We start from the raw sequence: 23,954 nt of genomic DNA, 5'->3' as shown, positions 1-23,954 counted from the left end.
GTATATGCAATAGACATTATACTTGCTCTAAGAGTTCAAGAAACCATATCATTCTTTCCATATAAAGCACAGTATTTAAATGCAAGTGTATATATTTTTTAAAACTGGGAAACTGGGAAACTTAGATCTTTGCTCATTAAAAAATTTTTCTTTACAGTCTTTTCGTCTACAGATGACTATAGAGAACATGAATCATTTGAAATTCATTCCCCACAAAGATTACACAGCCAATCGCTTGGTCAGTGGACTTCTCCAGCTGCCCAGCAATACTTCTCTTGTAATTGATGAGACTCTTCTGGAGCAAGGGCAGCTGGACACTTCAGGTGGCTCTTTCCCTTTCCCTTCCATTTCTAACCTCCCACCTGTTTAAGTCAGATCTAGTAATAACATTTTAGAAGAACGTGGACAAAGACATTCACATTTGGGAGGCTGAGGCAAGAGAATTGCCTAAGCCCAGGAGTTGGAGGTTGCTGTGAGCTGTGATGTCACAGCACTCTACCAAGGGCAGTAAAGTGAGACTCTGTCTCTAAAAAAAAAGAAAGACATTCACATTTAACAAATATTTAAGATAAAGGCTTCATACATAATTTTGATTAAAGCATATATTATACACTAATTAAATTGTGTATCCCAGCTATGTTTTGTCATCGTATTCTGAAAATAGTACAGTAGAACAAATAGCTTTTTAAAGGCTGAAACAGGAGGAAGTTTTTGTCTTTAGTCATCTATACCTCTAAAGAGAAGTGCGGAAAAGATAAAACATTTTTTTTTTTTTTTTATGTAGAGACAGAGTCTCACTTTATGGCCCTCGGTAGAGTGCCGTGGCCTCACACAGCTCACAGCAACCTCCAACTCCTGGGCTTAAGGCGATTCTCTTGCCTCAGCCTCCCGAGTAGCTGGGACTACAGGCGCCCGCCACAACGCCCGGCTAAGATAAAACATTTTTTATCTCCCATTGTCAAGTTTCAAACATTTTTCAGAGAATCACTGAAAAAAATAATTAATAGATCAGATGGTTTGAACTAAGCTCTATTGTGCACATTGTAAAATTATAAGAAAGCAGATTGTTTTATTTGCTTAAATGAATATTAAAAAGATATTGCTGGTGATAAAGAAGTAAAAATAATGTAGAATGGGCACATTTGAAGCAAAGATGAGAATAAGATCAGTAAAATTCACTAGTCTTAATGTATGTACGAATATAAAAATAGTTTTACTGTATTATTTTAACACTGTGAACACACCTAGAAAGTAATCATCATACTTACTGGGAACCTATTTTATGTCTGGTTGCATACCAGGTGCTAGGTATTACATTTTGGGGAGCCTTGGCCTCAGAAAGTTCTAGCTTGACTAACTCATCTGTTACCTAGTGAACATTTAGCTTAGTAGTTTAGCTCTGTGTCAGCAAAACTAATTTATGTAGGTGATTAAAGTCAAATGACTGGTAATTATTTTCTTGCTTTTGTAGGTGTCCATAATGTGACTGCCCTGAGCAACCTAATAACTTGGCAAAAGGTGGATTATGACTTCAGTTACCACCAGATGGAATTCCCCTGCAATATCAATGTTTTTATTACTTCAGAGGGAAGGTCACTTCTCCCAGTATGTTGAGTCTTTTTTTTTTTTAAATGGAAGGAGGTTGACGATGGAAAGATATCTATATTTATGTTGGGTTTTGGTGCTTATTCATAAGTTACATTCGTTTAAAACAATTGTGACTGCTGATTACTGAAGGAGTTCATTATCAAGTTAGGGGTCCTCAAACTATGGCCTATGGGCCATGTGTGGTGATGTGATTGTATTTATTCCCGTTTTGTTTTTTTACTTCAAAATAAGATATGTGCAGTGTGCATAGGAATTTGTTCATAGTTTTGTTTTTTGTTTTTTGGGGTTTTTTTGTAGAGACTGAGTCTCACTTTATGGCCCTCGGTAGAGTGCCGTGGCCTCACACAGCTCACAGCAACCTCCAACTCCTGGGCCTAAGCGATTCTCCTGCCTCAGCCTCCCGAGTAGCTGGGACCACAGGCATAGTTTTGTTTTGTTTTGTTTTTTTAAACTATAGTCCGGCCCTCCAACCGTCTGAGGGACAGTGAACTGGCTCCCTGTTTAAAAAGTTTGAGGACCCCTGAAAGCCTAGGAAGTAGAAGTTATCTGTGAATTTCCTAGTTAACTTCCAGACTTCTATTCTTGTTACCTTTGACCTATTGTTTTCTGCCAGTCTTATGTGACAGATACTTTAGTTACTTTGAAAATGTCTCCAATCAGGGCAGCGTGTGTGGCTCAGTGAGTAGGGTGCTGGCCCCATATACCAAGGGTGGCAGATTCGAACCCAGCCCTGGCCAAACTGCAACAAAAAAATAGCCGGTGTTGTGGCGGGCACACCTGTAGTCTCAGCTACTCGGGAGGCTGAGGCAAGAGAATCGCCTAAACCCAGGAACCAAGAGAATCGCCTCCAGGAGTTGGAGGTTGCTGTGAGCTGTGACGCCAGAGTACTCCCGAGGGTGATAAAGTGAAACTCTGTCTCTACAAAAAAAGAAAGGAAAAAGAAAATGTCCCCAGCCACTTTGTAATTAATTTCATGCTTTATGGTGAAATGTTCTGGCTCATCATAAAGAAAGCTTTTAATTCTGAGGAGGATGTGGAGACATATTATCCCCAGTTGTTTAAGACACACAGTAATCATATATAGTTCCCATATATAGTAGTGCTCACCTTTGATTGTTGAAAAATAATCTATGACTAAGGATGAAATGGCTCATCAGTAACTTTTCTGTGGGAAAGTGTAATAAACATTTTAATTAGCTATTCTTTAGAGGTTAGCTACTTTTTTCTATGCTTGCTGATACTGTTGAGGAAATGTTATAAGTAATCAAGAAAAAACTAACTTTTGTAGTTATTGCTGATACAGTTATTAGCGCGCATATAAATGAGTATTAAAAATTGATTCTCCCCCCCTCCTAAGTAATAAATGGTATTTTCTAATTGCATTATTGGCTGATAGAGATGCTGTATCATCCTAAAAATGTAGATTAATTGGAAACTAATGTATACTGTTTTCTCGTTTTCAGGCAGACTGTCGGATTCACTTGCAGCCCCAGCTAATCCCACCGAACATGGAGGAGTACATGAACAGCCTTCTCTCAGCCGCCCTGCCCTCTGTGCTGAACAAATTCCGCATATATCTAACCCTTTTGAGATTCCTGGATTATAGCATATCTGATGAAATAACCAAGGTAGTTTGGGGTAAAGGATTTTCCCTGTGTTGAATTGTAGTGTTTAACTAATTTATATTTGCTGTAATTACTGATAATGTAATTTTGCTATTCATTTTCTGTATTTTTTAATGACGTCATTGTCCTTTTTTGTTTGAAATAGATATTTTTTACTGTCCCATTTTAATTCCCTTGAAGTACATTTTATAATATTTTTTAAGTTATTTTCTTTGTGATTGCCCTAAGGGCTAAAATTAATGTGTTAACAATAACAGTCTATTATGGATTAATGCCAGATTTTTAATTTGTTTGTTTATTTGTTTTTGAGACAGAGTCTGATTATGTCATCCTCAGTAGAGGACTGTAGCATCACAGCTCACAGCAACCTCAAATTCTTGAGCTCAAGCAGTTGTCTTGCCTCAGCGTCCGAAGTAACTGGGACTACAGGAGCCAGCCTGTTTTGTTTTGTTTTGTTTTTTTAAGAGGTGGGGGTCTCACTCTTGTTCAGGCTGGTCTTGAACTTGTGAGCTCAAGCAGTCCACCCACCTTGGCCTCCCAGAGTACTAGGATTATATGCATAAGCCACCATGCCCCGCCAATACCAGTTTAATTACAATAATGTACGAAGACTTTGCTCTTTTATAAGTCCTATTTCTTCTCCTTTGTGCTGATTTTGTCATACAGTTTACACCTTTGTACATTGTATGCCCATCAGCATGTTTACAGTATTGCTTTTACAGTTGTCTTCAAATCAGAAAACAAGAGTTGTAAACAAAAAATATATTTATATTCTTTTTTGTATTTATGTAGTTACCTTTACCAGCATTTTTTATTTCTTCATATGGGTTCATGTTATTATCTAGTATCCCTTCATTTTTAGTCTGAAGAACTATCTTTAGTGTTTTTTGCAGAACAGATTTGCTTGTGACAAATTCTCTTTTAAGTTTTATCTGTAATTCCTTGATTTCTCCTTAAAGGCTAGGATGTAGAATTTGTGGTTTATAGCCTTTTTCTCGGCACTTTGAATATACCCTCCCACTCCTTTCTGGCTTCTGGTTTCTAGTGAGAAATCGGTTAGATTCTGATGAAGGGATTTTTTGTGCAGAGTCATTTTTCTCTTGATGCTTGTAAGATTCTCTTTTTCACAGTTTTGACTGTTGTGTTTAGGTGTGACTCTCTTTGAGTTTATCTTTTATGAAGTTTATTGAGTTTGGGGGTATAGATTAATGCATATTTGGGGGACTTTTCAACAAATTTGGGGAGGTTTTAGCCATTGTTTATTCGAATTTCTGCTCCTTTCTTTCCTGTCCCTCTGGCACTCCCCTTACATGCATGTTGGTACACTTGATGATAGCCTACAGGACATCTGTTCGTTTTTTTCTCATTCTTATTTTTCTTACTGCTTCATGGACTAAATAATCTCCATCAACCTATCTTCAAGTTTCCTGATTCATTCTTCCTGCTCAAACTGCTGAGTATATGTAGTCAGTTTTTGTTTTGTTTTGTTTTTTATCAGTTACTGTATTTTTCAATTCCAGAATTTGCTTCTTTTAAAAAATTATTTCTATCTTTGTGTTGCTTTTCTCTATTTGGTGAGACATCATTCTCATACTTTTCTTCAGCGCTTTATGCGTAGCTTTCTTTAGCTCTTTTAATATATTTAGAGTTAGTTTTTGTCCAAGAAGTCTAGTGTTTAGGTTTCCTCAAGGACAGTTTATTTTGATTCCTTTTCCCCCCAAAGTATTGGCCATATCTTCTTTCTGTGTCAAACTTTGTTCAAAATTGGACATTTAAAATATTTATAATATCACAACTCTGCTGTAGAAATCAGATTCTGGAAATTAATCTTTCCAGTTTGTTATTGTTGGTTGGTGGGTTAGTGATTTTTTTGCACTCATTCTATAAAGTCTATATTCTTTGTCACATGTGGGTTTAGAAGTCTGTTAGTTTTGTGGTTAATTATTGGACAAGAAGTTCCTTGAATACCTGGAAGCCTCCCAGTCTAAGAGTGAGGCGCTCTGTGGACATGCTGGTGTGTGCCTTCAGTAGCTGCACAGTTCACAGCCCTGCTTTATCCGTCACCTCCTGCTTACACAGAGCCTGGAGGTTATCCAACGGACAGGAACTTAGTCTCATTCACGTGGGAGGCTACTAAGTTTTCAAAGCCTTCTATGAACATTTCATTTCTCAGCTTTCCTGTTTAAGGATTTTGTTTAGTGTGTCATTTGCCACAACTATTATCCAATGTTTGAGGCAGCCAAGATGATTGATAATTTCTTCTGATTCTTCTTGGTAAACGTCCTGGAGAAAGAGGCTATTCATCCTGGGCAAACTCCAAGTTAAATAAAAATAACCTTGCAAGTGGGTTCTTTCAGGGAACCCCTCTGTGAATGGTACTTTGAAGGAGCTCCAGTCCTGTTCTGCCCTCTCTAGTGGTTGCCAGCCTTGGTTTTCAAGGCTGTCACCCAGCTGGAGAGGGACTGGAATATGGTAAATAGGGCAAATTAAAATGCTATAAAGGTCAATGTTCTTACCAAGAGTCACCTGGTTTTCTTGCATAAATGCTGTCTGGATTGTTGGTAGAATGTGGTTTATTTCCAGAGATTTGAAAAAGGAAGTTAATTTTGATCGGTGTTCTTATTTCTTTAATAGCGGAGACAAGTTTTAGAAGTTCTTGCTCTGCCACTCTTGCTAACATCAATCTTTGTTGAAAAGCACATTTGTGCTAATGCTAGTTTGTGCTAGTTGCTGATCTATATGTTTGACCTTGTCAAATTAACCTTAGCATCACAATTTTGTTTAGAATATTTTCATCAGTAACATTATGTGTATAAAGTTTTCGTTCTGAGTGTTTTCACCTGCATTGGTACCTTTTGCCTAAGGCAAGGCTGACATCCTCATTTGTAAATCAGTCAAGGGACCATGTTACTTTCTTTTATCTTATAAACAACACAAATGTCATTTCCTCTTAAACCTACTCTTGAGGAGGCTTGGTGCCTGTAGCACAGTGGTTAACGCACTGCTCCACATACACCCAGATTAGTGGGTTCAAATCCAGCCTGGGCCAGCTAAACAACAATGACAACTACAAGAACAAAAAAAAAAATAAATAGCTGGGCATTGTGGCAGGCGCCTGTAGTCCCAGCTACTTGGGAGGCTGAGGCAAGAGAATTGCTTAAGCCCAAGAGTTTGAGGTTGCTGTGAGCTGTGACGCCACGGCGCTCTATCGAGGGGAATATAGTGAGACTGTCTCAAAACAAAACTGTTCATGAGGAGTAGTTTTAAAGTATATTTATTTACTCTTTTGATAAAGGCAGTTGAAGATGACTTTGTGGAAATGCGTAAGAATGACCCTCAGAGCATCACAGCTGACGATCTCCACCAGCTGCTTGTGGTGGCTCGGTAAGTAGCCCATGTTCATAATTGCTTTCTCAGTGAGCTGGACATAAGTGTCCTGATTTATTCAGCAGTAACTAAAGCAGACTTCTATAAACAGAAATGAACTTTTCCTTTTAGTAACACTGTATGAAAGGGCTTATAGCGGGGGATCTGTGTTTGGCTCATGGCCTCTTCATGGAACAGGCATGCTGCTTGTTCTCCAAGATTCAGAGTGAGCCACCCTCCAGTACTGGCTCTTTAAAAGATTCCTGTGTAGCTACCAGAGTTGTCTCCTAACAAGGACTGTTTCATTTAAATTTGGAATAAAAGTATTCCTAGGTCTTAGAAAAAAATTAAAAGTTACTGTGTTCACAGTAGACTTAAATGTTTCTGTATTTCAAACCAGGTGTCTCTCTCTCAGTGCTGGTCAGACAACGTTGTCAAGGGAACGGTGGCTAAGAGCAAAGCAGCTGGAGTCTCTAAGAAGAACCAGGCTTCAACAGCAAAAGTGTGTGAATGGAAATGAACTTTAAAGATCAGAGAGGCCTATAAAGAATAATGGGGAGACTGTAACCACATTATTGTACAAGTCAAATACCATTTATACTGCATTATTTTATAGACAATTTGTATCACAAACCTACTTTTCCTGAAATCAAGCCTGGTAACATCTGAAGTTTATATATATTCAGTAAGGGCTTTTACCTTACTGGTTTTATGGAGCTTTTAAAGTTTGTTTTATAATTATATAAATTAGTAATGATGTAAGAAAAGTATTTGATATTAAAAGTTTAATATTGATTAATGTTGCTAATTAATACCATTTCCTTAGCTTCAGCCAAGTCACAGGCCAAACTATTGAATTGCTGATGTTAACTTCCTATGAGAATTGTGCACTTCAGATGTTTTTTCAGTTAATGGTGGGGTTGGGTGTACTCAGTAGTCCAAATTTGGGGAATGGGGTGTATTTACCATTGAGTCACATGACCATGTGAAATTCTGTATTGTTCATTTCCTAGGCATTTGGCCACAGAAACTTTTCCCACTCAGCAGTTAACAGACTGCAAAATTAGTATTTTGCATGGTGGTGGTTCCCAGACTTTTGAATTTCATGGGTCAACAGTAATCTTTCCAAACATTTGGGGGACTATAGGGTTGACAGTTTATTTTGCCAAATAATCTGAAAGAAATCACTATTTGCCTTTTTTTTTTTTCCTTCATAAAAGGACAATTTCAGAACATGATAGTCCTTTAAATGGAATAAAAGTAGCTTTGGAGGAGGAAAAACCCCACTACATTGTCCTTATTTTTCTCATTACATCCTAGTGCATTTGGGAACCACACTTAAGGGAATGCTGCTCTACCAAGTTTTGCCCAAATACGAAAGAGCAAAATAGTTATCTCTTTAGAAAGAACGGTTTTTAATTATTTCCTAGAGTCATTTACTTGCTTTGGTTGATTATATTGGATTTTTAGCTTTTTATGAGTTTGCCAGTTAATTCTAAAGCTAGTCCAGTAATGGCCTGATACAACTGCAGGTAGGTTTTCTCCAGATGAATTAGTTTTAAATCCAAAAAAAAAAATCAGAGAAAATTACTGTTAAGTTGTGTAATTGTGGCAACAAGGATCTTCAGAAAGGTTAGAATGTTACTTTGTTAAGCTTTCAATGTTATATATAATTTCTTCCAGTAAGTAACTTACCTAGTTGGAAACAGATCACTTATACGATCCCTTACTTTTTTTCCTGGAAGGCCTAAATTGACATTGTTAACCAAGGAAACAGGGTCAGCCTTGAAAAATCAAGGAATTCATAAATGCCTAGTGAACTGAAGTAAAAATTACTAGTTGTTATAATAGTAACTTTTCCTAAATTCAAATCTATTTTTATAAACTAATGTAAATAATGTTTATATTAGAATTCTAACTGGTTTTCATTTTTATAACTGGTAGACTAGACCTTCCTTAAATTTTTAGATGGCTTAACTGGGTTTTTGAGAATAAAATACATTTTCTTTGTCCTAGAACAAAGTAGATTAGTTACACCGTATGTTTACTGTGCCAATGTAAATTGTAATTTACCAAAGAGAAATACATTTCTTGGTCTTGCAGAAAAGTTCCCTCGAAAGAGCCTACTTTCCAATAAATAAAACTTCCCAAATTACTAGTACTTTGGGTTCTTCATAAATTGTGAGATTCAGCATCCCAGGTAATCTTGTATAGAGAAAGAGCCTGTGTCACTCTTGGTGGAACAACATGGCAGAGCTAAATGGAAGTGTGGAAGGAGACAACCGCCTAGTCAGAGCCCACCCAGATAGCACTGTGGGACTGTCCACTGCAGAAGAGCCCTTTTCTCCCTTGGCTACTCAAGTGGACAGTCATATCTATTGCTGTAATTTAAGGCAAGATGTTTGTCCTGTATCAATGACCAGGAAACTAAACATGTATAAAAACCCTGTTTGGAACTAGGCCATGTTTAGTTTTCAAAAATCTTCAGAACTAATTTCTATCTATGTTTTATCACCTAATCTTGGCTTATATTTTCTCTTATAATGGGAATTCTTATTATTTTCAAGACCCAAAGTTGGCAGGAATAGAATAAAGCATTCCATTTTGAATGTTTGATCTAGGTCATCATTTCTAAAATAAGAACACTTCAAAATAGTAAAATATTTGGAACACCTCAGACCAAATGTTAAGTTAAATTACAATGGTACTTTATTTTAATAGTCACAAGATTTGACACTTCAAAAAAAAATAAGATACCACTAATAACAAAAGTGGAATGCTTATCAGAGTTACAATAGACACAATGTTCAGCTCAGAATCACTTCAACGGAGTAAGGCTCTAACAATACCAAACTTGATACTTGTTGGAATACTCAGCGTTTTTACTGTGTGTTAGAGGTGGCCCGAGCTCTGTGTGGTCAGTATAGCCATAAAACCAGTTGTAAGCACAGTTGTGCTCCAGACTAAATTTTCAATAGTTGTAGTTTGTAGACAGGAAGTTGAGAAATGCCCAGTTATAAAAAGTTAAACCTTGGAAGATTTCCTTCTAGAATTTCCAGTAGCCAATATATCTGTTTGTGTGTATATATATATTTCTATGTTTCTAAAAACAGCAAAATGCAATTTAATAGGTGCTAGTATTCACATTTGACATATCAGTTTTACTAATAAATCTTAATGCTCCTAGATTGGGGGGTATATAGGCAGCAGAATATTGTAAATTTGTTCAAGTAGAATATGGAAAAAACAAGGATCAAATGAGAATCCATTTCTTGACTTTAGTGTCAACCCTCAATCAACTCATAGAGAATGGTTAAACCATCAAAACTAAAAGCTTTTTTTCTATTCAAATGCTTCTCTGTACTAGTTAACACTTTAAAGTCACAAAAAGCTAAGTGTACAATTTGCCTGGTACAGGTAATACGCAGGAATGAACTGACAAACAGAAGAAATTAGGAGAAACACTAATCCCTTAAAGGGCCTACTTCAGACACTCCACCCACCTTGCTCCAACAAAGGTTCAGATCCTATCCCAAAGTGACCTGAATTACTCCCAAGTGAGCAAATGCTCTGTAGTGTACAAACTACTTGGGTCCACTTTCTAGGAGGATGCACTTTTGTAGTCCTAGCTCTGACTTGGTAATCTGCTCAGGTTCAGACTTTGGAAACCCTTCCCAAGAAACCAGAATCTGTGACCCCCTAGATTCAGACAGCACAAGATTAAATACCCTAACGTGTAAAAACTTTTCAAAATTTTAAATAAAAGCCATGAAAGGATTTTGTGGCCAAAAACTAAATCTGAATTATCCGTGTCTGGCATTGTATAAACATATTTTTAAGTTCATTTTGCTGGACTTCATTAACCACTTCAGGTTCTGCAGGACTTTTTTGAACTTTTGCCACTGCCAAGTTTATCCCATGGGTTAATCCAGCCTGGGTGATACTCGCAACCTGGACCATGGAACTTCGAATCTTTGCAAAGGGAGAGACTGCTCTGCTACTGCTCTCTGAAGAAGGAGTTACATGAAGCCCTGTCTCAAGTTCAAGCATGCTGGAACCAGAGTTGGGGGTTTTTTGAGATACAAGTGAATGTACTGGTTCAACTGACAAAAACTGTGGGCCTGTTGCAGAAAATGACACATCCAATTGAGATGGTCGGGAAGGTGTCTGTTCCGTTGACTCTGACTGGGTTGCTTCATTGGAAACTTGATTGGATGTTTGATTTCCTTCCTCACTATCCTGCTGAGACACAGACCTGGTCTCTGAGAGCTGGGTCATTTTGTTTTGTGCATCTTGCACAAATCTGTGGCAGTAAATATCCACAGGCTTGACAAAGCTAGTCAGTATGCGTATGTTGTCAGCAGAAGGACTTTTCATCATCAGTAGATTTTCCTGGTCTTTTCTATGCCTACTCCCAGGAGCAACAGTAATCTCTGAAGGAACACGAATGCTAATATCAGTGCTGCTGACAGACTGAGATCGACTGCCTAGTCCATGAGGTGCTGAAGCAATGATTCCACAACTAGGAAGAACATAATCTACTGGCCCTACACTCTCTAAAGAATTAGCTAGCTGCCTGTCTTCATCAGACTTGGAATTTGTAAGGAATTCATCAGAATGGTATGAGTCATTATCTGAAGACAGGTCCCCATCAGATTCTGCCTGGTCCTTACTATCCATCACTCCTGTGTTTTCTATGGTTTCAAGACTATTATCTGACTTCCAAAGATTTACTTTTAAATTTGGCTTTAGAAAATTAACTTTCATTTCAGGTTTTGTAAAGTTTCCTAGTTTTCGTAGGTTGCCAATATTTACATTGGATTTGGTTTGTTTCACTTTTTGGTTTAGAGATGAAAATTTGCTCATTAAAAATTTTTTCCCCTGGGCCAAAGAGCCTTGGTTTTGAGATCTGATACCAATGATGTCTTCATGAGGTTTACTGCTCTTCCTACAAATTAGAACAGAAAAAAAAAAAGTTAATTCCTCCATGGAGCCCAAATACGAGTTTCCTAATTAAGGGCATGGCTTATTTCAAGAAATTGGTTCTAATTTTTTTAAAACAGTGCATTGCTGCTAATTGATAACTCAGATAACCCTTGAGAGATGACATAAAAATAATGCTATCAATAGAAATGAAATACATATGTAATATAAATTTTAACAGTCACATTGAAAAGGAACAGGTGAAATTAATTTTAATAGCATTTAACCCAATATATGCAAAAACATTTCAATGTATGTTGAAAGATATTCTTTTTCTAAACTAAGTCTGACACAGTCTGTGGAGTACGTGGTATTCTATACTTACAGCAGCCTGAATTCAGACTAGTCACGTTTCAAAATCTTTACAGCCATATGGGAATGGCTACCATTTGGGGCAATGTAATTCTACCACAGCCACAACCTAAACAAGCAGCAGCACCAGACTATAAATGGCAATCTATGGCATCTTAATCAAGATGGTCAGTCTATACAGCGACCATCTGTTTGTCCAAATTCAGGTATAGGGAGGAGAGGAAGGGGTAAGTCTTCCATTTCCTTATGTCTCCTGTGTGCTACCTGAATTTATTTGAAAAGATCTGGGACATTTAAAGTAACTAATTGTAGTGTCCTCTCTTCTCTGGCATCCCTCATGACAGTCCATAAATAAGAAGAAAAGCCTGGGTGCCGGTGGCTACGAATGTCTCAGAATGTGGATCTGTATGTGGAGTGTTGGTCAGGCAGGCAGGATCAATGATCCTTAGAATACGGGAGAAAAATTATGAGGTTAAAGAGCTATTGAAACAGTTCTCTTTTCCATTGCCGTTAACAAAAGATGAAACAATCTTCCTCTAGCTGACCAAATGGTGCTTTCCCTAGTGGGATGGGGACTGTGAAGCCTCATCAATGCTCATTAGGAGGAAAAATCCACAAATGTTAAATACAAAATAATCTGCTAATACGCATTCTTTTTAGTGTTTAAAACATACTGTTTTCTCTACAAAGCACTGAAGTTTGCCCCCTCTCTCATTGGTTTATTAAGAATTAAAAATCAGTTGTGGTCACAGAAGTTATGTCCAGGATGGGAAAATACAGAGCCGTCTCTCAGAGGGATTCTCTGAGCTATATTTCATCATGATTGTTCCCAAAATACCATCTAATTACGCAAGAGTCAGTGTTTTATATATTCTGTATATTAAAGTTTTAAATACCCTAAATACATTTAAAATGCCATGTCATTCAAGAAAAAGTCTAGGTCTCAGTTTCAAGAAAACTTCTGGGCCAGGCATGCTAGCTCACATCCGTAATCCCACCACTACTGGAGGCTGTGGAGAAAGGATTGCTCCGGGCCAGGAGTTCAAGACCAGCCTAAGTAAGACCCCTTCTCTACAAAAAACAGAAAAATTAGCTGGATGTAGTATTATACACTCATAGCCCCAGCTACTTGGGAGGCTGAAGCAGGAGGATCACTTGAGCTATCACGATACCACTGTGCTCTAGCCCAGGCAACAAGGGGAGGAGACTTTATCTCAAAATAAAAAGGAAAAAAAATTTTTTTAAATAATCTTTAAGATATACGTATGGTTAAATAAGTCTAGCAAGGAATTTGGCACTGTGAAGACCTAGTGAAATATTTAAACCTTTTTAATTGGATTCCCAATTTTGGGATGCTCTTCTGAGGAGGACAAAGATACGTGTCATGACTTTTTTAAAAAAGGAAAAAAAAAGCCAGCAACCAAAATCTTTAGCAGTGGTGTTACTGGTCTAAGTGATTATCATACAGTCCATGCAGTTCTGACATAGAAGTCTTACAGATAACAAAGTTGAAGTAAAGGAATACTAAGTATCTCTCCCAGTGGGGCTGAAGGGTAAGTGACAGAATCAGGAGTTAAGAAAAAAAAGTCTGAATGAAGGGTAAATGGAAACTCTGAACTGTTTGTGTAACTCTTCTGTAAGTTTAGAAATTATTTGAAAATTACATATAGAAATACAGAATTTAAATAAAAAGTGTTGTAAAACATCACCCTAATGTGATCCCCTCCAGCTCCTTGCTGCAAATACTTTTAAAGAAATTAAGGCCTTACATAATGTCTTTATTCTTGGGAGACAATCCCAAAGAGAATCTTGAGAGAAGTAGCATACTCACCGCTCAAGTTTTTTCTCAATTATGGGTACATCCAAACCCATGGCTTGCTTGGTGATCTGCAGCATCTCTGCAATGCACTGAAGGGTATCTAAAACCCAAAGATAAACACTTGCTAATTTCTCCAAAAACATAACCAAAAAAATAGTTCTAACTCATAGAACCTTGAATGAAATATGTGAGAGTAAACACAAACACAAATTTATTTGCTGCAATTTATAGAAAACTGCTACTTGTTCACTATTCCCCCCAACTAATTCAAAATGTTCTAAAAATTTTAACATAAGACTAAAGAACAAGAATCAAAAGAACTCAACTGGTATTAAAAATGTGCTTGCTCTGTGCTAGATGCCAAAGCAAGAGTTGTAAACAAGACAGGCTTGGTCTTTGCTTGCTACGCACAAGAACAGCATGAGGTAGATGAAGCTCTGGCACCTACATGGCTTCTGATAGGGCCAAATACACGAATCCCTACTGTGGAATCCCTTGCCAAAAACCACATAATCCATTCAAATCATATCCCTGCATTGCTGGAAACAGAGTTGCTATTTCAACGTCTCCCATCCCAAAGCTATTTCCTAGATCAATTCTCATTCTAGTTGGTTATAGTATGAAGTGTCTCCAGTTCTATTTGTGCTTGTTAGAGCAGATATAAAGTTACCACTGAATAATTTCCTCTTTTTACCTTTTCCATCCTCTTCTGGATTTCGCATTACAGCTCTCAGCGTGTGGAAATAGCCACTTGCTTCTCTGTACCTGTAGTGCAATCGCATGCAGGAGAACTTTGGCTTACCAAACAGAGTGGGTTCAGGACCTAAAAACCCAAATAAATGTGTGTAAAGTTCTATCTTTCATATAACATGCACTTTCTTCTCTATCTTTAAAAGGCCAACAGACATATATCAATTAGATATTCAACACATTTTCTTCATAATCCAAATGAGAGCACAAAAAATCTGAGTTTATCATGACATTTGGTTTGATGAGGCTATAAAAACCCTCTCAGCTTCAATTAATTAAACTAATCTTCACAAGGTAAATAATAAAAGGAATACATTATTATGATTAGAGTATACATTCATTACTAACCAATGGCTTGGACTATCCCTTTCTGGTTTCTAATAAATGTTATACCAGTTGCTTAAAGGAAGCAACAGCATTTGCTTTCTATGATTGGTATTATATGTTAAAATTTACCTATTTCTATTTTTTCCAGGTCTTCTAGACTTAGTCTTTGATACTGGTTTACTTTATCAACTTCATCATCATAACTATATAAAGAGAAAGGAAGTAAAAAGAAGATTAAAATCAAAAGCATATTCGGCTTTTCAGCTGAGTTTTAATATTGGCAAACTATTAAATGTTAAGATAACAATCTTCCATAGCACGAGAATAACATATAGAGTTCAAAATGGCTAAAGAAAAATCAGTTTGTAGATCTTACAGTAAAAACAGAAATCAATTACAAAGTGAAAATAATTTCAGTTTTATAAAAACTTGTATAAAATGAAAAATGAATCTAAAACCTAACCTAAAAGGCAAAACACAACACAGAGAAACTATGTATTTGGGAATAAAGCAGATAAATTGGATATCCAAAATTAAGAATGAAAATTCCATGTAATATATGCCCAACAGACATCTGCACCAATGACTAAAAAATGATGGTTCACAGAAAATACAATATAAGTTAAAACTAAATTCTGGCAAGGCATAAGGAAACAAGTACTTGTATTTTGTTAGTGGCATTATTAATCGGTAGTCTTTCTGGAGGTAAGTCTGACAATAAATCAGTAACAGCATATAATTCATCAGACACTTGTAACCAAAGAGAAGCACACATGCGCATATACAAGTCATCTGCAGAAAGACACCGCGTCATTCATGATGATAAAAAAATGGAAGTAGTTCAATACCTAACAATGGGAAAATACTTCATTACAGAAATACACACAGTGACATATGGCCATTAATGACAAAAATATATGGAGTACATCAAAACTTGGGAGATATATAAGAAATGCTAAATGCTAAAAGAATACAATATTGATTTTAACTTCAAAATCACATTTTCAAACCAATAAAGATAAAAGGTCAGAATGATGTTAACAGTTATAAAAAGGTAAAGGGAGCCAATTAACTTTCATGAAATATGTAACAAAACCAGACTACTGTCATGAATTCTAAGAGGGACATTTACTCAAGTTTTAAAAAAATCAGAAGCTTTATTTTAAACCAGTAAGGAACTTACTAGGCCACGTAGTAGGCAGCGTTAGAAAGCAGCAGCAGCACATCCACATCTCTGTGAGTAGCGTCAATGAGGCTAGACAAACGTAACACAGGGAATTCACTATTTTTATAGCCATCTGTTATGTTTTGCCAAGAGTATTTCTAGATCAGAAGTGCTTAGGACAAAAGACTGGCCAAGGGGGTGGGGGGAAGAAAATCAATTAATAAGTTCTACTTCTTAAGTATAATATAATCTATTTGAAAAATCTTTTAAAAAACAACAGAAACCAGATTTCAAAAGAAAGACGGGAGGTGGAAGGAAGGGCTGGAGCTGAGGGGAGGTCTCTGCCTCTCCAGGGAGGCTGGCGGTGGGGGACTGGGTAACGTTGGAGGGGACTGGAAGATTAGGGCGGGGGGCAGTTACTGAGAAGGAAGGAAAATGTGAGACTGAGGATGTAGACATCATCTGGAATCTCACATTATCTATTCTTCAAAATAAGAGACCACATACTTAGAATATTTTTACACTCCTGTAGTACGCATCTTTTGAAAGAATTTTACATTAATGTAACATTCATGTGCAAAAATGGAGCAAGTCCAAGCTACTTTTGCATTTTTCTCTATGGATTAATTTATTTGGCTTTCTAGGAACAAGTAAACATTTTCTTACTCTAAATTCATTTCGCCACATTTACACGCACTCTAAAGATCAAATGAAGAAACAAACCAGATGGGAGTGCTGATGAACGATTAAACCAAAACTACAGTAAAATGCACATCTTTGTAAAATTACTAATAAGAAAACAGTCAACGTATATGATCAACAACACAGGCAGAATTTGAATTAAAATGAAACTAATCATCTAAGATTAATCTAACATTAATAACAACCTTTCCATTAAAGGTGGAGATTAATCTCCATCTGATACTGGTCTCCAAAACCCACTGTAAGAACCACTTAGTTTTCTGCGTGATGATTTCATACCTATTCCCTAGATCATATCAAAATGCTACTGAAAAACAAAATGACAGTGAAAAATATCATTTGTAGATGAAACTTAAACCACGTACTTAAACCTCTTAAGAATGAGGTCATTGTTTAAGGGATACTGCAGGAAAGGAATTTACCAAAATCTTAAACTGCATTTTTCTACAAGAGTTCCAGGTTAACTTTAACAGAATTTTAATCTAAAACAACTCACCTCAATTTTCACGTGAGATAACATAGCAAAAAATAGAACGAATGACATAAGATGTCAGAACCTGATAACACATAGATTCTAGGAGCCAAAATTTGAGCACTAAGCAATTAATGGGAAAAAGAAAATTACAAATTCAATGATCCTGGCAGCTTCTCTGAGAGAACACTGTAAAACGAAAATTTAGCTTTGTGCGTTGATACTTACACGCACTCTGAAAATCGTTGCTTGAGCCGAGTCATAAAAATTACGTCACGACACATTTTAATATGAAATAAATTCTACTACTAAATTACAGTGTTATTTTCATCCTAGTTTCCTATTTTGGCATTAATATTTACATCAGCCAAACACGATCCTCAGTCAAAAACATCGTGTCCTTAATGAAAAACACTTGGCACATACATAACAAGCAGTCGAAAAATGTCACCCACACCCACCCCCACCCAATTTTTACTGGTCTTAGCTACAGTAAATACGGAATTCCCCTCCCCATCCACCCGCCACCCTATCCCTTAAAATTAAAAAAAAAAAGTCACGGTCAATACAAGAAACAAAAAGAACACCCTTTAGGTCCATCCCCACCCCACCCCACGTCTGCAGCTCTCTATTCGTTTCTGTTTTCCCGCCACCGAGGCAAGCCCTCCTTCCACACTATGAAGACGAAAACCGCCAGCACCGTGTGCAGCCCGAACACTGCGACAATGGTCGCGTAAAAGGCGCTCTCCTCAGGGGACATTAACATCAGACTTTGGAAAAGAAGTAATTTACAGGAAAAATATAACCCAGCAGGAACTTTAACCAAAAGTCCTGCACAAAGAAGAAAAACCTTAAAAGTCGTGGCCAGTACACTGTCAGGCTTGGGCTCGGCGGCGGCAGCCGCGGCCGCGGCAGCCCGGTGCGCGGCAGGTGGTGGCCTGTGGGAGCGACGCATTGTCAGTCCGTCCGTCCGTCCGTGGGTCCGTCGATGCCTCGAAGCTCACTCAGACGCCTTCACCCAACCTCGCGCCTGCAGAGACTGCGGCACCGCGTCCCGGCTGCGCCAAGTCACACCCACGGGACACCTACACCGCACTTCGCTCACTTCCGGCTGCAGCTGGCAGCCAACACGCATGCGCAGCCCTTGCTGCGCCACCCGCGCTGGCTGGGAGGGCACAGGCCCCGGCCTGGTGGGGGAGGGGTGCCCGGGGTCCAGCTCCCGCGAGAGTTCGTTCCCATCTTCGCTTGGGCCAGTGCCCAGGTCTGGAGGGGACACTGGAGGGCAAATGGGGGCAACCTCTTGGCACCGTGAAGCATCCATCTCCAGTACTGCCACATGCCTAAAGGACAGTGGCCGAGACCCTAGCCACTCAACTGCTGCGGGGCTTAAGAGGCGACTGAGTTCGGGGGATGACAAGCAAGTTGTACAGAGTTGGAAAAACGAGTTGGCTTCCCGGGGAGGCCGCAGGACACAGTGTAGTACCCGAGTTACTCTCAAATTCCAAATTCCACTTTCCCACTGTCAATAAAGCCGCAGGTTTTCCTGTGACAGCTGGGGGTGGAGAGCAAGAGACAAAGGTCCAGAAATGCACGAGGTGTCCGATGGGGACGTGCCCGGGGCGTCATGGCTGACTGCTCCGCACCAGGCCCCAGCATCTGCCGGTGCACGGCAACTTTTTCTACCAGATACTTAAACCGGGCCGGGACTGCAGAGAGGTGAGGGGGTTACTGTTCTCTGGTGCAGAATTTAAGGGGTGCCATTAAATTTGTCATCAAGGTAGCTTATTATGGGCTCGGCGCCAGTAGCACAGTGGTTACGGCGCCAGCCACATACACCTAAGCTGGTGGGTTCGAACCTGGCCAAGACTAAGTAAAAACAACAGTGGCAACTGCACCTGCAATAAAAAAAATAGGCGGGCGCCTGTAGTCCCAGCTACTTGGGAGGCTGAGGCAAGAAACTCTTAAACCCAAGGGTTTGAGGTTGTTGTGAGCTGTGACGCCACAGCACCTACTGAGGGCGACACAGTGAGACTGTGTCTCAAAAGCAAAAAAAAAAGAAATCTCAGTAGAGTGCTTTGTTCTGAGAGCTTGGTCTAGAATTTCCTGAAATGTTTCTGATTTATTATATTGAAGATTATCATTTTAGATTTCAGCCTAAAGGCAAACATTCAATCTGGTTTATAAATTTAGATCCTGCTGTTCATTGATATTGTGAAGAATCCCTTGAAACTGGATGCTTTTTGTTTAAAAAAAATGTTAAGTATCAGTTGGCCTTTTTATTTTATGAAAGGCCAAGACCACTTTACAACCAAGAACAATAACAAACACCGCTGTGCCTCTAGTTGCACTTACTTAAGTGCATTAACACAGCACAATACGCCTGGATTCTAGAGGTGTGGGGAAGGAGGCCACTGCTAACTGCAGGCTCTAGGTTGACAATTTAAATTTTTAAAAAAATACTGCATTAAAATATGTCTCTTCATTTCTAAGTTTTTAACATTCCCTTAGGATTTGTGTGTGTGTGTGTGTGTGAGAGAGACAGACTCTCATTTGCAGTACCGTGGCGTCCCAGCTTACAGCAACCCTAGATTCTTGGGCTGAAAGGATTCTCTTGCCTCAGCCTCCCAAATAGCTGGGCAGGCGCCCGCCACAACACCTGAACATCTGGCATATATTATATGTGTGTGTGTGTGTGTGTGTGTGTGTGTGTGTGTGTGTGTGTATAGATACATTTTTTTTTTTTTAAAGAGACGGAGTCTTGCTCTAGCATCTAACTTGTGAGCTCAGACGATCCTCCCGCCTCGGCCTCCCAAAGTGCTAGGATTATGGGCATGAGCCACTGTGCCCGGCCACGCCCTTAGTTTTATACACCTGGCGAGTGCCTAAGTCAGCTTGCCTCAGTATCAGCCCCAGGTTGGAACTTGTCACACACCATGCACTCATGCCCACAGCTGTTTGGACAACTGCTAGCATTAATCACAACAACTTATGACATTCCAAAGGTAAGCAAATTAGTAACCAAGCTACTACTCCAACTCACCTGGGGTCACAGTCAATGAGGGCCCAGCCCCCGTGGAACTTTTCGTCATCAGGCAATAGTAACTTCATGTAACTTTGTAAGAGCTGGCTAATGAGTTCCTGCTGACTTCTCTGGTTTTCCTTCTGCAAAGCTTCATGCTCTTTCTCCTTGGTAAATATGGAATAAAGATCTTCTGTCACTGGAATGCCTTGCATCAAATCTAGGGTGGAAGTGTTAATATCTATCATAATCTTAGTTTACTAATATATTTTGAAAAAAACAAAAGAGAAAGTAAGACTAAAAATTATAAGCCCTTAGAAGAAAATATACACAAAAATCTTTATGAGTCTGGATTAGGCACAATTTTCTAGGTGTGACACTAATATCGTAAGCAACAAGAAAAACTAGACATCATCAAAATCAAGAACTTTTGTGTTTCATGGGGTAACATCACAAAAGCGAAAAGATAACCTACAGTAGAAAATATTTACAACTCATTTATCTGGTGAGGGACTTGTATCCAGAATACGTAAAGAGCTCCTACAACTCAATAATAAGCCAATTTAAAATATGAGTAACAGATACGAATAGACAAACTAATTTCCTCTTGGTGGAGTGTGTAGCTCAGGCCTTGGTAAATCACTATAATCGCATTCCCTCCCAGTGGAGTTATTTGGGACAATGAGATGCAACAAGGCTTCTGGCAAAGAAGGTCTGCTAACCACTGGCCCTACAGAAGGCAGTGATAAGACCAGACTGCAAATGCCCTCTCTCTCTCAACCTTGAAGATGAGGATGCAGCTGTCACTATTAATGGCTGAATAGAGGGGAGGACAGAACCTCAGGGACAAACTGAGTGGCTAGATCAAACGATGGAAGCCAAGTATCTTTTTTTTTTTTTTTTTTCCTGAATAAACTGCTAAACCCACCCGTACCTCTGGCAAATAAATTAAGCTGCTGCTTTACATCAGAAATTCCTAAGTGGCCTATGCCTAGGCCCGATTAGGCTAATGTGTATGCTAAATAACCAGGTGAAAAAATAAAATTTCAAAGAGATTATCAGAGATCATAGATAACCTATGTTACATTTGCTTCTAATCCAGAACATTCTGCATTTACTTTAATTCTATAAGGTAATCTTTTCATGGAAATTAAATCTAAAACATGTCAATGCATAAATTCTATTGGGAAATTTACCCTTCCATTTCTTCTAAAAAATGGTAAGTTGCTAGGATAATCTCTAAATCTGGTACCCTGATATCTTGCTAAACCATGCTTATGGAAAAGGATAGTGGATTTGTCCACAACAAGAATAGGATAACTGTTGTACAGGAAATGAAAGCCATCCAGTTTTCTTAGCCTCGTATAATGGGAAAGCAAACAGTACATGAAGTTTTTAGTTGTGGTTTTAGGGCACCTTATTCCATACCCCAGGAGCTTCAAATCCGGTTTTCCATTACATGATAGCAAACTGACAATTATGTATGGAAATAGATGGTTTCTTTTGTTGCACCAGTCAAAAATATTTGTCAAATTCTAATCTTGTAAAAACCTGAATTTGATTTATTGGGTAAGATGCTCAATATAGAAACACATTACAAAATGTGAGTTACGTTAATGAAGTTGGTTTCTCTAAAATGTTAGTTACAGAGTAACAATTAATTTTAGGGAAAGAAGACATTTCTGTTCCTTACCTATAACAGCCTGTCTATAAGCATCCTTAAATCGATTGAGGTAATACCTATTTGCTGAGTTCACTCCATCTTTCATAACTCCTGCTAACTTCCTTTCTCCTGTCCTTGTAAAGTCACCCTGTCAAACAAAAAGTCATTTTGACCATTTATTCAAACACAAGAATGTTCTCCCCAAATCAATTGTGAGCTGTCAGTTCAAGACTGGAATTCTGCAGACTTTTAAAATTTCCAAAGTATAAATGCTATAATTTTCAAATAGTGTAATTAAGTTAAAATATCTACAAGTATTTGACTCTGATCCAAGTATGTCAAATGATTAAACATGCTATTTGTGAAACCAAGTCTTCACAGTTAGTGCTTTGGGGTAAAGCCATTCTTGGCAATTTATAGACTTTTTGGAATTTACAGGTCAAACCAATGACAATAACAAACACAAAACAACAAAAAATGTTTCAAGCCTAAAACGGGGATAATATTCAAAAACCAAATTTCTGATGTAGGAAATGAACAGTTCCCCAGAGGTTATGAAATCAGACTTACTTTAACCTGTGTGTGCGTGTAAATGGAAACAGAAAGTGTAGAACAATTCAATGAAGACTCAAGTTGTTTCATAACAAAGGTGTCAGAGAAGTCTCTAGAGAGGTAGTGATTGAAACTTAAGGAAAGGGAGGTAGAGTCTCTTTTTCCCTATTCCAATTCCACTATTTCCACCCAAGGCAATCTCAGAAATTGCAGGCCTTGTTCTAAATCTGACAATTTAGGAAGAGGGTGCTGCCAATGAAGCCAGTGACAAGGGGATATTAGTATAGCAGCAAGTACTTCTTACAGCCTTTTCTCTGATAGTGCTGTTCCTTGTCTATGGCAAAGGTATCTTCCTCTATACACCGGGATCTTGCTCTTGCTCTGCAAACCTATCTTTCTCTTCCTCAATAAACTTTCACACTTTAAAAAAATGTATCTATTACAGAAGAGACAGGCATGAATGCAATCTCAAAGAGATGTATACTCAAAAGGAAAATAAAGTATTTCTCTTATTATATGTACAATAACTCTTACAAGGACTTTTAAAGTTTATTTTCCTTAAAATGCTTTTGATGTTTATCATTCAACCAAAAGACAGACTGTCTTAATGCCTGTTGAGTCCTTGATGGTACAATTTGTTATAAGAAATATCCTGAAATGAACCATTACCTTGAAGAATGATTAACATAAACCTAATTTAAACTAATTCAACCACTTCTTATTGCCCACAGAGGGCAATGCCCTCAGAGGGTCTATTTAGTTACCAGGAACTATATTTTACATTTAACTTAAAATTCTGTGAAGACTAGGTCTGTAGGACCTTCAAATACTTTATTTACAATAACAATATTTATGTTATCGTAAATAAAACAAATGTATCGTTCATTATAACCCACATTCCTTCAGCATTTACTATGATGCATTAATAAATATAACCACATGACCATCTTGTGAAGGGAGCCTAGTATGAATCCTGTTTGATAAATTAGAGTGATTAAGACACAGAGCTGGTAAGAGGCAGGGTTGGGCTATAAACTCAGAGAAGACCAAGAATCCCACTGGGGGCCTAATCCCACCAGGAGACATATTTTGCCTGTACACAATTTTGAAAACTAATTATCTTACGTAAAATTCTCTATTTCAACACCACCTTGAAAAACTGGACGATCTGGCAACAAGGGGCCTCACAAGGAAACAGCAAACTGGCCACTTCCAAAATGCTTCTCCCAGGTCCACACAGCTCCCCTCTCTCTTTGATCTAATGGGCGTCCTGCTGGAGTACTTACCTGGCCCAACTCCTGCCTTACCAAAACATTCCAGAAAGGAGTCAACTACCCAGTCCTAACACCTGTAGCCCATTTACCTTCCTTTGGTTTTTAAACCATAGTCTGTCCTGTGTCCTACAGAACATCCTACTCGTGGTTGCAGGATGGACTTACCTTTAGAGCGGCTGTTCCGGCGTACTGTCTACTAATGGAGTCACCGTTGTTAGCCCACATTATCTGGTAGATACGATTACATTTCACAGGTAATGGCTGCTCTGGGGGCATCACACCTAATTTCTTCAGCTAAAATGAACACACTGGTAGAT

At 38.3% G+C, this 23,954-nt stretch overlaps 2 protein-coding genes across 3 annotated transcripts in view; one reads left to right on the top strand and one right to left on the bottom strand.

The window, feature by feature from the left end:
- The window catches only part of MCMBP (minichromosome maintenance complex binding protein), a 60,348-nt gene extending 52,946 nt beyond the window's left edge, over positions 1-7,402 (top strand). Inside the window, exons 12-16 of the mRNA XM_053583905.1 lie at positions 158-323; positions 1,472-1,605; positions 3,072-3,236; positions 6,529-6,617; positions 7,000-7,402. Of these exons, the coding sequence (XP_053439880.1) occupies positions 158-323; positions 1,472-1,605; positions 3,072-3,236; positions 6,529-6,617; positions 7,000-7,126 (681 nt within the window). The 3' untranslated portion in view covers positions 7,127-7,402. The remainder of the gene's footprint in view (positions 1-157; positions 324-1,471; positions 1,606-3,071; positions 3,237-6,528; positions 6,618-6,999) is intronic.
- Positions 7,403-9,285: 1,883 nt separating this feature from the next.
- INPP5F (inositol polyphosphate-5-phosphatase F) overlaps positions 9,286-23,954 on the bottom strand; it is a 112,043-nt gene continuing 97,374 nt past the window's right edge. Inside the window, exons 13-20 of one of the 2 annotated variants that reach the window (XM_053583903.1) lie at positions 23,803-23,931; positions 21,842-21,959; positions 20,170-20,368; positions 15,974-16,045; positions 14,920-14,993; positions 14,408-14,536; positions 13,726-13,813; positions 9,286-11,547 (exon numbers count right to left, since the gene is read on the bottom strand). In XM_053583903.1, the coding sequence (XP_053439878.1) occupies positions 10,392-11,547; positions 13,726-13,813; positions 14,408-14,536; positions 14,920-14,993; positions 15,974-16,045; positions 20,170-20,368; positions 21,842-21,959; positions 23,803-23,931 (1,965 nt within the window). In that variant the 3' untranslated portion in view covers positions 9,286-10,391. Of the gene's footprint in view, positions 11,548-13,725; positions 13,814-14,407; positions 14,537-14,919; positions 14,994-15,973; positions 16,046-17,357; positions 17,498-20,169; positions 20,369-21,841; positions 21,960-23,802; positions 23,932-23,954 lie in introns of those variants that run through there. The other variant, XM_053583904.1, reaches the window with a different exon arrangement.

This window comes from Nycticebus coucang, chromosome 3 (genome assembly GCF_027406575.1).
Source record: "Nycticebus coucang isolate mNycCou1 chromosome 3, mNycCou1.pri, whole genome shotgun sequence".
Taxonomy (NCBI): Eukaryota; Metazoa; Chordata; class Mammalia; order Primates; family Lorisidae; genus Nycticebus; species Nycticebus coucang.
This window is presented reverse-complemented; position numbering and strand designations above follow the sequence as displayed.